Genomic DNA, 14,558 nt, shown 5'->3' on the forward strand with positions numbered 1-14,558 from the left:
AAATGTGGCACTAACAAATTGAAGCCCCCAGGGAACTGTTGCCTGAATGGGATTTTGATTGGAGTTCAATTTAATTGGCCATAAATCTTCTCTTTTCTGATTTACATTCTACTTCAGACCAGTCTACCAAACTCATGATAATCAGGTTTTCATTTTTCTCTATTGAGCAGAATACTCTGACATGAGCATAAACAGAAATATTCCTTCAGCAAGGTGACCTTGTTCTTGCTTGCACCGTGCTGGTAATTGATTTAATGCCTCCTTACCTATAAATTGGACCTCTTTCTGAGGCATGTCCATCAGATTTTGAGGTAATTGGTTAGCATGGTTGTTTTCCTGACTGCAAGATATTTCTCATAAACCTCTAGTACAAGATCATTTTACCTCTAGGATCATTTTACCGACGTGATGGAATAAATTCATCAGGCAAACGTACACTGGCTCTGCTGCAGCTTTGAATGCACCTATATGCCTTTCTTGGAGAATTACAAAAGATCTTGTTCTAGCCTGGAGTAAATCTGTGAAGTTGTAGAGCCCAGTAATTTCTGTGGAGTTCAATTTTGCAGAAGAAAAAGAAGAAAAGTTTTCCAGGCACCCTGAGGCTCCTGGCCCACATCCCCTTCTCTGTCGTGTTGTGCACCACAACACATCATAGAGCTGTCCTCTCCACTCAGCTCCCCTTCCTCTACCCAAGGTTGCTTTTTATGGTTGCTGCTTTAGATTTGTGAGTTTTCCTTCCCCTCCTCTCAAAGAAGGCTCCACTGGGTGAACTCTTTAGGGAACTGATATGTGTGGGCAGATGAGTCAGAGGTGAGAACCAGGTGGGATCAAAGGAAACAGAATTGTCATCTAATTCTGATTAGATATCCAAAGCCATAAATTCACTTGCTGCTCTTGCAATCTCATGCATGGGAATCTGAATAAAGTCCTCAGCTGCTGCAAGGAGTGGGTAGGAAAGGGAGGGAACTCCTTTTTTTTTTGAGATGTAATCATTATTATTGAGGTTGCAGAATATTGCAGTTAAATGTTTTTCCCCACTGTTCTTATCCCTTGTGCTTCCTTTGTGTTTCTAACTCATGTAGATACTTCATTGTATTGCTCATTTAACCATTTCCAACAGTACTGGGATTGACAGGTTGAGTTTTCAGCAATCTCACAACTTCATAGACTGTAAATTGAATGTTTTAGGACCTGGTGAAAAGGTGATAAGAAAGTTACATCTGCTACCAGTTTCCTAATTACATCAGCATCAAATACATTGAGCTTGTTAATGCCAGGTACTCTCACTGAAAATACGTTTATAACCATGGCCTTGGCAACTGGAAGCAATTACTTTGCAGTGGTTTTCCTTTTGTATTCTGAAACACCAGAATTCTTTTCTCCTCTTTCCTCTGCTTCCCTCCCTACAAAAGAAGCAGAGAAAAATCTGAATTTTAACTTGTTATGATTATGTTCTGAATTTTTTTTTTTTGTCAGCAAAGATGAATAGCTGGAAAATTACTGAAAGTAATGTAAAGAAAAATGAGCATCTGTTACTGAAGTTTCTGCTGAGCTCAGTGGTATAGGGCTTGTGTGACAGCAGTGGGCAGGTACTGAGGCTGATGAGATAGTGTGTCTTGTGCTGTCCTGACAGGGACTGTGGACAGGGTTTGTGTCCCATGTAATGATGGCTGGGTAGTAGACCTGGTTACTAAAATTGGTCAAGATGTTTTTTCCAAAATGTTTTATCGGGAGCCATCTTCCTTTAGCTATGGTTTTTGTGATTGTTTGATCAGAAAAGACTTTTTCAGGATTGAGATGGGATGGGAGATGTCTCCTATCTTGATTCCCGGCTCCCTCTGGATTAGGTGTGTTTATTAAAGTCTGTGCCTTGCCGAATTAATGCTTGACCTTGGGTCTCCCATACCCTTGGTTTGTCCCCTGCCCCTGCTCCCTGAATGCTGGCTTGCTTGAGTGACACTGGACCCTCCCTCATGGCACAGATGGGTACCCCAGCCTCCACACCTTCCCTTACCACCCTCTCTTCCTCCTGTAATTTTGCTGGGAGATTGTCAAGATCTTGTGCCTTTCATCCCTGAAGTGGGAAGGCTTTTATTTATTTGGTTAATCCAAAAGTTGAGTGGGTGGGAAGATAAGTCGGCAGCCCCACTCCTTTCGTCACATGTTACCAGCTCTTTTTTCCCCTTGAGAGAGGCAGAGCAGATGGAAGGCAGAGATGAAATGAAGATCAAAAGTAAACAGTGTGATTAAGTTTTTGATAAAGGATAAAACACTTATCACATCAAAGGCACTGAAAACCACATTAAATGTTTCCTGAACATTTCGTGTCCACGTAAGCATTAACTGCACTTGCCATGGGGACGCTTGTAACAGCAAGTGGTGGAGCTGGGGGATGCTGGTGGGTATGTACCCTCGTGGCTGTGCTGCAGGTCACCTGCCTGGCCCAGAAAGCAGCCTGCAGCCATCCTCTGGCTCCTTGAACCTCTCTTGCCACAGATCAGTGGGCCCATGTTATGTGCATGCTTAGGACTTCTGTAAGCCTCCTCAGTCTTCCAGGTTTCACTGGTCTTCCAGAGGTTTCAAGGCACTTGCAGAGGTAGATAGGTGCAGAGTTAGTGGTTAGCTTTTCTCCCAAGCATTGGTGATCCTTCGGTTGCATGCTTTAGCTCAGTGAATCAAGTCCTGAAATATTTTCGTGTAAGCAGCATAATTTGTGGTGAGAAGTGTCTATGCCTCTTTTCAACACTGTGTTGAAATACTGAGTGGTGCTGGCCAGTGGAGAAAGATGAAAAGGTGTATATTGCCATTATTTTTAAATGGTGGTGCTGATTGCTCTGGGCCACTGCTGGTGGACATAACATTTTGGTAAAATTAATACAAAATGTTACCAGCCCAGCAGCATTTGATGTTCCTTTTTCCAGGTAGTGCTGAGTCCAATCTGCTTTTGTTTCCAATTTATCACCTTGTTTTTCTGTAGGCAAGGAAGGAGGCACATGCCCTGCCTTCTGCCACATGGGAGGTTCTTTGTAACAGAGACCAGTCCCAGAAACAGTCTGCCCCTGGATTTTCTTTTTGGTTTTTTTAACCAATACAGAAACATTTTCCTATCTCCAGGTCTCAGCCCTTCAGAGCACAGAGGTAGTTTAAATGCCATGTGTGTGCAGCCACCTGTATCATCAGTCATTATGCATGTTGGGGGTGGAAGTTTGCCCTTCACTAACATCTCACCAGCAGCACTTCCTCCAGAGCACCATTTATCAATTGAAATTGGCATCTGATTTGCTTCTGAAATGAGAGGAACAGCAAAACATTGTGTGTTGAATTGGTTGAAAGTTCATGGAAGCAGCTGGTGAATGTTCACATGCTTAAATCTCATTGACTTCAGGTTAAGTCCAAGAGGTTTTCAAGTGAGGTTTTGAGTCATTTTTACCACATTTGAGCTGTTGTTTCCAGGAAATGTGGAAAAAACTTTTTATGCCAAGATGGACTTCTTTACAAATATTTAATAATCTGGACTCATTTTTTACTTGCCAGGGTTTATATTAAAAAGCTCAGAAATGGGGCAATACTATGAATGGAAATATGCTAGAATCACAGAGAAGCTAATCAGAAGGGACCTCTTGCAGTCATTAGTCCAAGCTCCCGCTTGAAGCAGGGCTTGAAGTTTGCTCAGTGTCTTGTCCAGTTGAGTTTTGAAATTCTCCCAGGATGGCAATTGAACATCCTTTCCAGCTCCCTCTTCCAATTTCACGCAGTGCACAGGGGATGATTCTTGCTCAGCTGTAATTTCTCTGCTGCAGCCTGGGAGTGCTGCCTGACATTCTGTCACTGTGCTCTTCGGGGAAGGGTCTGCCTCTGTCTGTGGTGCCTGCCTTTTCCATCATCCAAAGAGTTCAATAAGACAAATCTCCTTGGTTGTTTACTTGTTTGTTTTCCTCTCAGTGCTTCCCTTGTTTCTGTGTTCTGTGAGCAGAACCTTGTCTGTGTATTTGGGACCTTTCAAAGAAAGATCTTGTTTCTATTTAGTACTCTTGAAAAGAGAACTTTGGAAATGTATGAACAGAAAAAGAAGTTAGGTGGTGCAAGCAGAGAAGTCCCTGTCCCAAATTCATGTCTGCCAGGTGCTAATGCTAGTTATTTTCAAGCTTAGTAGTGCAAGAGGCTTTTATCCTTTGTACAGCTGGCCTCATCCTGCTGTGAACGTCACAGTATCAGTAAAAGCAAGCAAAAAGACATCTGTTAAAACCTTCAAGTCTTCTTTGGTGGCAAGTAAGGTGGCAATCATGCACCAGCTCAGATATATGACACAGGCCTTGCCTGAAAACTTGAGGTTAGACCAGGAACTTCGTAATAAAAAAGTCAAATTTAATTTCTTGACAATACCCAAGACAGATATCCCAGTGACAGTTGTACAGCTGTTTTATTTCCTTTTAAAAAATGTAACTTTTTCTTAAAAAGCATTACCTTGTAGTTCAGCAAGATTTCTAATTTAATAAGATGCAAAAGTTCAGGCAATATCCTGTTTAGATGGTTTCTATTTGATAATAAAAATGGCATTGACAGTGAGGGATTGCACTGAATAAATCATTACTTGTGTGTTCTGTTTTATGCTGCAGCCAGGATATGTCCTGTAAGTTCACAGCTGTTTTAACTTTTTCTTTTCCTCATCTAGACAGCTGTATGTCCATGAGATTTATTTCTTGATCTGTGTGGACATGAAATCCTTCTTGGGATTATTGCCATAGAAACAAGCCATAACATAGAGCGTGTTAGAAGTAACAAATGGGACTTGGCAGTCCTTCCCATTTACTACACAGAGTCTGAGCTATGTAGTACAAAAAGCAGCAATTACTTGCTCTCAGAGCTTTATTAACAGGCACATCTGCACATTCATTAAAACTAGATGCTTCAACTTCCATCCTGGCTGGGATGGCATTTACATATTCTGGTCTTTAAACTAAAATCCAGCATCTAGTTTATTTTCCAGTCAAGGTAGGAATGGTCAGGCTTGACTTTTTGGTTGCTTTTGTTGGTTGCAAATCCCAGAGGCAGCCCATGTGAGCCTTCCAGAAGTAGATAAGTGATCGAACTGCTGGCTCCAGGGAACGGTCCCTCCTTTGAAGGATGAAGTCACCCAAGTTTTGCTTGTAAAGCCTGATCTCCCACGGAGCTGGGACTCAGCTCCCAGCCTCTCCCAGGGCTTCCCTCCCTGCCTGGCTTATGGGAATGATTCCCTTCTCGGTGGCCCAGGGTGGCTCCGAGCTGGTGAGGTGCAGCAGCCTGAGCTGGGGGAGTAGATGGGTTGTGCCAGGCAGGGAAGGGTTTTTTGCAGGAGTGAGCACAACAAGCTGTACCTGGAGCTGAAGCTGAGCTGGCTGTCTGGGTCACAGCACAGCTGCGGATACACGAGGGAGAAAGGCAAACTCCAAATTCTAAGCCAAATCCATGGGTCAGCTTTTGAAATTGTATGGGATAGTAGAGGCAGAAAAGCAGAGGGAACAGAATACAGAAAAGGGCAGAGAAATATATTAAAACCCGGGGTGTGTCTGCTGGCGGTGTGTGCCCGAGCCCCGGCACTGCTGTCCCCATGGCTCTGTGCCTTCTGCTGTGGGAGGTCCATGCTGGCTCAGCAGGGCACAGGGTGCAGATCTTGCTTGGCTCTGGTGCTCTTCTCTTATCTCTTTCCTATCCTCCCTTTTATGAGGTAAAATCTGACATGGAAACAAATAGGTCACGGAGGGGTCCCTTTCTCTGGATGATGCATTTGCAGACCTGGAAGGGAGCACACACTGTTCTTTTCCCTGACCATATACTGTAATGCTGTCTCTAGCTGAGAGAGGAACAGCTTCCAGGGGGGATTTCAGAGGCAGCTGGAGATGCTTTAAAGCTTTCAGGGAAAAATCTCTCATCCCTCTACAGCAATACAAAAACAAAACAACTTTGCTCAACAGGGGGAGCATTCAAAGCTGATTGTAAACCATGAAATCAAGATGAAACCTAGAATGCAACCTGAAAAACCCAGAGAACTGAAATATAGGGAGCTTGAAATTGGGCTGCGTGCTCAGTCTGCCTGGCCTCCTTTTCAGAAGTGCTGAGAACTTGCAACTCCAGTGAAGGCGATGAGTGCTCAGGATCTCTTTGAAACATTTATTTAGTACCTAAGTATAGATCTAGGACTGACTAACTTCAGGCTCCAAAAATAGGTCAGGTGTCTGTCTTCTCACTCTTCCTCATTTCTCTTTTCCTTGCTATTTAATCTCTTCATCAGCTCCCACATTCTCTGTTTCCTCCAACTTCCTTAACTTTTCCATCCTCCCCCAGTTGACTTCTGCTCCTGTTTCTATCTCCTCACTCACTCTGACACCTCTGCTGTACTGTGGCACCCCTTTTCTCTCCCTCTCACCCTAAATTCTCCCTGTCTTATTCTCAGGAGGGCAGAGGTTCAAACAAGCTGCTTCATCCTGTACAGGAACCTGCTGAATTCCAGTCCCGAGTATCTCTCCTCTCCTGCATGTGCCTGACCAGAGATGGCAGTGAAAAGGGAATCATCACAGACACTTTTGACTGGGGGGGAGCCCAAAGTAGCTGCCATCACTTTCTGGCCCAAAGGCATAAATCAAAATGTCCCATTTTCTGTGTTCTGCCAGTGCCAGCAATGAGAGAGACGTGAAGGTTATCAAGAAGGAATCATGTTAATTTTGTGAACAGGAAGCTCTCGCTAGTGGCTGTGTTGTTCAAGTCAGCCAGAGGACAGATGTGGCTGTGGATCTGATGGATCTTGTCCTTGTCTCTGTTGCAGGAAGGCATGCCCCAAACGCTGAGTTCTACCAGTATGTTTACCCCATGTGGCTTCAGCCCTCATCTACATACTTCGAAAGAAGGTGAACAAGGAGGACTGATCTTCCAGGATGGAAACCTTACCTCAGCATCTCTGGATGCTCTAATCCAGCATCTGATACCTACCACTGATTACTACCCTGAAGTAAGCAATTCACAGTATAATAAATGGTTTAATTTTGATGAATTGGAGCAGCACTTTATGCAAAAGTGCAAATGTGTTAAATTTTGAATTAAGAGGGCTAATTTAAAACCTGCATACAATTAAAGCTTGGTAAATTGATGCATTACTTTAAATGCTGTTTCACTGCTCTATAATTGTTCCCATGAAAAAGCAGATCCCAAAGATGATACTGCCTTTAAATAAGAGAATGAGGTAGGGGGGATGTCATGGTGATGAATTAGTGATGTAGCAGTTGGAGCACTTCAAAAATAGCAGTGCTTCCCAGAGAGGTTTAGAGGAAACCTGAAGCAAAAAACTCCCAAGTCTGAACTGGCATTAAATTAGCTGAATTTCAGTGGCTGCTGAAGTCATCCAGGTTTGCCTGTATGTACAGAGCATTCCCTTGATGACAACAGAGATGCTTCTTCTGGTGGGTTTATAATTTACGTGGGGTTGTATTCACAACTGTGCAGTCACTGGACAGCATAGTCTAGATGCTGGTCCTTGCTCCATCAGTGGAAATTAAGTGTTTCCTTACCAAGAGTGTGAGGATCTAAACTGGAAGCAGGTTTATGGTCCTGCAGTCTATTGACTTCACTGGATTTTGCACATTCTCAGTGGAATTCAGACAGAGTTTCACTGGAAGACTTTTAAGTGCTAATATATCTCCATGGCTTGTGTTTCAAAGCACAGAGGAGCGTTGACTTCTGGGTACTTTAGGAGACTGGGAAAGTTATCAATGCAGAGCAGGCAGCATGTTTTAAATTACCTGGAGCTCAGTTTCTGATCAGCTAAAAATAAATAATAAAGAAGCATCTCAATTAAAAAAAAGAGAAACAGAAAGGCAATAAAAATAGGTAATGGATAGATCAGTCTGTGAGATTTTTATTAGGCAATGTGTGATATGCAATATTATACCTGCTGCTCAGGAGCATGGCTAGGGCTGGGGGAAAGGAGATAATCCAGGTGCAAGGAGGGGTCAGGATGCAGACAACTGAGACTTCATGCATGTATTTTAAATTCACTGCTGGAATAATTTCAATAATCCAAGGATTTATCCAGCAGACCTGCTTCCCACAGCTTCACAGATGTGGAACTGCACATGATATGACTTGGCTGATAGAAATGAAATTTGGGGAGTTAATAGAATAAATGCAATATTGCTTAAAATAGACTGGGTGAGATTTGCAGTGCAATAGCAAGATGTGGCTGACATGGGAATGTCTGCAGCTGACAACCCAGCACAACACAGAGATTCCTGCCCATTTGGCTTTACCGTCTCCAGCATCCCGGCTGGGCTGTCTCCTGTACCTGGGCTTGCTCCTGCACACTGGCTTCACTGGATGTTTGCCCAAGGTTTAGGCAACCAAGGGCTGGAAGAGGATGCTGTGGAGGAAGGAGATGCTGCTGCCTCCTGCACCCAGTGTAACCAGTTCCATACTCAGGGTCAAGAATTGTTAGGTCTTTTAGGTAAAAAGGACTTGCCAAGTAAAAATGAAAAAATTGTGAAGTTCAGGGCTTTTACAGTCAATATTACCCACTGTGTGGCTGCTTACAGTAGGTCTACTTGTCTTTCTCCTGCAGAAAGCCTATATCTTTACATTCCTGCTGAGTTCCAGACTCTTCATCGAACCCCATGAGCTTTTGTCCCGAGTTTGTCACAAGTGCATTGAGCAGCAGCGGCTGGATGACCCCGTGCTGGACAAGGTTAGTTTATCCTTAGAGCAGAAAAATGTAAGGTATTTTCAATGGGGAGAGGATTCTGGGCCTCTGGTGTGTGTCCCTTGCCTCTCTTTAGATTGAATGAAGCTTTCTCATAAAGGATTTGCCACTGAGATCCTGACATTGAGGTATCCTGGTATCCGTGTCTGAGAGCAATGCTTCAGGCAGTAGTCGCTTCAAATCTTCTTCTAATTTTCCCTTTCCCCCTGTCTCAGTCTTCCCAGGTGACTTTCCTTCTTAACTTCTTTAAGGCTCTGATGAAGCCTGCAGGATGCAAGGAGGTAGGACGTAACCCTCACACACTGTCAAGTGCAGATGTCCACACACCACTCTCTCTCCCATTTTTACTTAATGTCTCTCTGCCCCTTTGCTTTCTTGCTCCCAGTACAGTAATATTTCCTTGTGGTCTTCCCTGTCACTTAGAGCACCAGGTAACAGGGGGCAGGTACCCACCACCCTCCTGCCCTCTGTTCTGCTGAGTCGCACCAATGGAGCACTGGGAATGGGCAGGAGCAGCAGTGGGGCCCTGACAGGTGAACAGAATGAGAAAATCCAAGCTGTTCCTGCCTTGGCACTCCTTCCCTTTTGCCCCAGGGACTGTGCAGACTGAGACAGTGTATAGCAACACGTGTGCATCCACTGGCGGTGCCACAGACGGTGCAGTGGTGATGGATCCCACTGGATCCTGTTCAGTGCTGGATTCTGTCCAAGGTCTCCTTGCTGCATTGATGGACACTTATTCAGTACATTATCTGGAGCAGAAGATGCACCTTCAGAGCAGTGGAGGGGGAAAGAATGTGAATTTGTTGCAACTTTCCAGAAACCCCAAAATTCTGAAATGGTTCTCAGGATCAGCCCTTCCAGCTTTGAAACAGTGAGTTTAGCATCAAATACTGAGTCACCAACATCTGAATGTGTGCTTGTTTTTGCACAGGCAACTGGTTTCATGAGTAACAGGAGCTCTGCCTTCACTGTGGTGAGCCATTCTCCAGAATGCTCAGCAATCCCAGACTTGGGTTACCCATACAGTCAGTGTTAATAGAAATATCTGTATGGGGTGAACCATGCAGAACAAGTTTTCTAAGGTGTGAGGTTCTGTTCTCCAGTTCTATGAAAGATACAAGTTTGGGAGGATTAAAATGTGAGTGCTGCAAAGTTTTGCTGCTCATTAAACTTCCAAGAAATGAGGAACACTGTCTTATTATGAAGATTTCTTATCTGCCTGAAGTGCATCTGGGTTTTGTAGCAACACAGGGTTGGTGGGACCACAGCTGATTTTGTGTTCCGGAGAGTGGGGCTGATTTTGAGACTTTGTACACAAGCAACCTCCCATCCCATGTCCTGTGACTTGCACAAAGTCCTCTCCATCAATTCGTAATGCAGTTTACACAGCTGGAGCAAATGTCTCCCCAGACCTTTGTAGTTTCCAATAAAGCTTTCCCTTTAGCAGCCACCTGCTGGTCTTTGAGCCTGAGCTTAATGCTAGCTGACAGCAGTTATTTTTAGAGATGTGGTTCATTGAAACCTGTTGTTGGTGGAAAGCTGAAATATGCATTTTAACCACCTTGGTTGAAAAACAAAGAGCTGGGGAGCTTAAGAGTATAATTTTTCCTGATTACAGGGTACACTTCAGCTGCAGTACGTGGGATGCAGAAGGCTGTTTGTTTCGGTCTGTGTTTTCTGTAAATAAAAACGCAGTTTGTTGTTTAACACCATTTCTTTTCACATAATGGAGGATGAAAGCTTTGAGAGCAGCCGCACTGGCTGTCTTTCGAGAACACTAACGCACCAACTGTGCCATTCCCCGCATTTCCCTCCTTGCCCCATCCTGTCTATTCCCACTGCCACGTCCTCAGATACACCTACACCAGAAGTGGGCATCAGCTGTGTGCTGTGTGAGTGAGTGTCCTTGTCCCATCATGACCTTGAGCTCATGTGGGAAGAGAGCAACATTATCAGCAGCCCAGGTAAAATTGCAAAAGTGCTGCTGTTTTGTCCATCTTTTCTTCATTGTGCATCTGCCGCTGGTCACTAAGCAGTTTTTTTGGTACAGCCAGAAAGCAAAGGAGCAAAAAATCTCTTTGTTGGTCAAGAAATGCATTCCAGTTTTTCAGAGAAGGATGAAAATATAGAAGAGTTGAAAGTACAAAAGGGAAGAACAAATTATTTGAATCATCAAAAAAGGCCAGATGTTTTTAAAAAAGGTATAAAGCTTGCACCAACAAAATGTTCATCCAGCCATAAACAGGCCAATTGCATGTGCAGAATACTTAAATCTGCATGTAAAACAGGCAGTTGTGCATGCACCTAAGTTCTGGTATATTTTGCATGCCAAAACATATTATTTGTGCACCACTCTCTTTGTATGCATGTGTGCAGGTTTTGCAGGTGCAACGTAAATGCCTTCTTTGAAAACCTGGCCCCACGTTCAGTGACACACACAGTGAGAGACTTTAGTGAGTAAATATGTTTCAGTCCCTCATTCAACGATTTTCATTTCAGGCTCGAATCAGAAAATTTGGACCCAAAATCTTACAGTTGCTAACAGAGTGGACAGAGACATTCCCGTATGACTTTCAGGAAGAGCGGATGATTGGCCACCTGAAAGACATGATTCACAGGATAGCCCCATGTGATGAGGTGAGGATGCCTGACTTGGGATGTTCTGCTGATACGTTGTTTTTCCCACTTGGTTCCTCCTTTTCCTTCTTTTCCTCCTTTTCCCACATTCTGTTCCTGGCTACTCTTGAGTTTCGCTCTCCAAAAATGGTGAAAACCTGTAGTAGCTTCCCTGAAAGCCTCATCTCTCTTTAGGTGCTCCTGGGACAGTGACATGGGGAGACACCAGAGTGAGCATTGGAATTTATCTCCTGCACACTGAATTTTCCATTTTACAGAAGGAATATATGAAGGCATAGCATAGACTGAATGTGCTGGTGACAATTCAAATAGCAGCAGGGCTTTGATCTCCCAAGTTAGAATCATAGAATCACAGACTAGTTTGGGTTAGAAGGGACCTTAAAGACCATCTTGTTCCACATCCCTGCCATGGGCAGAGACACCTTCCACTATCCCAGGTTGCTCCAAGCCCTGTCCAACCTGGCCTTGAACACTTCCAAGGGTGGGGCATCCACAGCTTCTCTGGATCCAAGTTCTTACATTTAAAGATAATACTAATACATGTAGCTTGTCTGGGAGCATGGAAGTGGCAGAAGACAGCAGTGCGTGGCCTGCTGAGCACAAACTCAGGCTAGATGTCTGTATGATCCTGGTGGTCAAATATGTGAGCTCTGTGTGTGGCACAGTGGGTCACAGTGAATGGAGCCTCTGGGAGACCTGCTTGCAAATTCAGGTGGGTGAACCCCATAAATTAATTTGGAAACATTAAAAAGACCACAAAGTTCATGAAAATAATAAGCAAATAGTAGAGTCTCTAATTACTTCTAGGTTAACCATGGGATGTGGAAGAATTCAGTTCCACTGGCTACATCAAGGCCTGGCCTCAAGTCACAGAGGGGTGCAGTCCAGTAGGACAACAAGAACATACCCATGAGGATGAGAGAGAGAAGGGTGGAGAGATGACAGAAGGAATTAGCAGGGCTGCAGCACAACAAGAATGAAATTGGGCTCTCCTATGCACGTGAAATATGTCATAAATGGGAACAGCTGCTCTTGGGCTGGGCTGGCATCATGTGTGGTACTTTCAGGGAGCTTTAGGCGGCCATGGATTGACTGGCTGGGCTGGACAGCCCATGGGAGAGAAGGGGCAGGAAGGGGAAGCTGTGGGACACAGTGGTGGAGGTGAAGGCAACAAAAAAACTCGGAAAGAGCCAAAGTGGCTTTAGTTCCATTAATGAGAGCAGTAAAATTCCCTCAAGGGAAAGAGGCAATGGACTTGCTCCTGGCCAGCCACCACAAAAGATGCCTTGCAGCTCTTCAGCATCAGAAGTGAGGGAACCCTATACAGACCCACCAAAATCATGTCCTCAGGAAAGAAGGAACCAGCCCAGAGGGCGGAGAACAGGAACTTAGTGTGTGCTCTTTAACAGCAGTAGCTGCCGTGCTGAAGAATCATAAATGCTATAAATCAACTTTCTGCATGCAAAGCGGTGGTTTATTTGCCTAACCTGAACAAGCACTGCACACCTTTGCTCTGGAGCCTGCACAGCTGTGTACAAATGCTTGTGGGTGCCCTGGGGGGCCTCAGACTACATTAGTTTCAAATCACTGTTTTTCAGATATTACTAGGCACTGTAATTGCAAGTGATTATGCCTGAGCAAAATCAATAATTAATTTAAGAAACAGCTCATATCCTCCAGATGCAAATTTCCTTTTTTTAAGGGACAGCACAGAAGAGTGATGGTGGCTGTTAGTTTTTTGGAAGAAAGTTGTTCTCACTGTGAACCACAGAAATTAAAGACTGAAAGATTTGTGATGTCATCCAGTCCATGTAGGTCAGTGCAGGATTCTCCCCTGCAGTGTCTGTTCCTATCCTTTGTAGAGTCCACTTTCTAAAGGCTGAGATGTGCTTATAAAGGTGTCCATGCTGAGAAGCATTTCTTAGTAAGTGCTGTGATTTGCATTTAGAGTTAGAAATTTTAATTAAAATTTGAGCTCCTAAGCCACCTGCTGAGGCCTGCTGTCTTCAGAGGAACTTTCCTAGTTAAGAACGAAACATTTTCTTTAAATATTAAACAGTAGTGTGCTTCTTTTGACTGTTAATGTGGCAGTGAAGTGAAATTGGTTGATAAAGTCCAGCATGCAGCCCCTGTATGGTGGGGGGTCACTTTGTGGCAAGATAATTACCATCATGTTGAAGGTAATGAACAATGTTGTTTTCAGTTAGTGGATGTAGTTCAAAGAAGGCAGGAAATTATTTTTGAAGGGCAAAAGCAGGATTTTATGTTTTTTTATTTCTCCCCCAATGTGCACAGAAAAGATTTCTAGGCAAGGTGCACCCAACCGATTTCCAGTGAGTCTCTTCAAGAGCTCTGATTTCTGTGTAATTGTTTGTTTCCTTTAAGTGTCTCTCTTTTTCATTCTTTATTAGGTGGTTGGCCTACCTGAGTCTTTGTTTACTGTTGTCTGTATCTATTTTTTGTGCCATATGCCCTACCAAATGAGGTGAAACTCGATCTCTTGATAAAGATTTATTGAAAGACTGGCTAATATGCATGTCTTTCAAGCAATTTTATGCAGCTTTGTGGCTTTTCATCCAAACTATGAAGAATTTGATACTGCACAGACATGGCAGGTCCAAGATTTCTCATGCAAACTCCTTTTAGAAAGAGGAGCTGGGTTTCCAACTAAGTCTTTTAGCCAGATGTTTTATATTCATTAGAAGGCCTGGCTTTCAGTGCTGTCCCCCCAGCCCCAAAAAACTGAGTTCCCTGTTTACAAAATAAGTTCACAAAATACCGAATGTTTGAGTTTTTACTAAAAAATAACTGTGTTCAGAGAGCTTCATAGGCTGTGCTGTGATTTGCAAACACACCTGAATGTTAAACAGAGAAATATTTACATGGTGGTCAGTAGTTTGGGTCCAGAACAGTCTTTGTAAATCAAAAGTGTGACCATCTGTTGACACGAGGATTTACATGAAGAAGGCCTTCCTTGGAGCTAATATACATCACTAACAGATAAAAACTGAAAGAGTGGGGTTTTCTTTTCCTCACTCAATTTTCACTCCACCTGTGGAATTTGATTCCAAATACATTGTGTGTTGTCATTCTCCAAGACAAGTCCCTCCTGCCTGCTGGGTACTGGCTTCATGTCAGACTTAACAGCTCTGTTTTACAAAAAAAAAAGCCTGACTACATCCTGCTTACCTGGTCC

At 43.7% G+C, this 14,558-nt stretch overlaps 1 protein-coding gene across 5 annotated transcripts in view; it reads left to right on the forward strand.

The window, feature by feature from the left end:
* Positions 1–14,558, forward strand: part of RASGEF1C (RasGEF domain family member 1C) — a 73,898-nt gene that overhangs the window by 33,805 nt on the left and 25,535 nt on the right. For 4 of the 5 annotated variants that reach the window (XM_048319793.1, XM_048319795.1, XM_048319796.1 and 1 more), the window contains 4 exons: positions 6,800–6,982; positions 8,585–8,707; positions 8,938–9,003; positions 11,225–11,362. In XM_048319793.1, the coding sequence (XP_048175750.1) occupies positions 6,806–6,982; positions 8,585–8,707; positions 8,938–9,003; positions 11,225–11,362 (504 nt within the window). In that variant the 5' untranslated portion in view covers positions 6,800–6,805. Of the gene's footprint in view, positions 1–6,799; positions 6,983–8,584; positions 8,708–8,937; positions 9,004–11,224; positions 11,363–14,558 lie in introns of those variants that run through there. The other variant, XM_048319797.1, reaches the window with a different exon arrangement.

This window comes from Corvus hawaiiensis, chromosome 15, assembly GCF_020740725.1.
Source record: "Corvus hawaiiensis isolate bCorHaw1 chromosome 15, bCorHaw1.pri.cur, whole genome shotgun sequence".
NCBI lineage: Eukaryota > Metazoa > Chordata > Aves > Passeriformes > Corvidae > Corvus > Corvus hawaiiensis.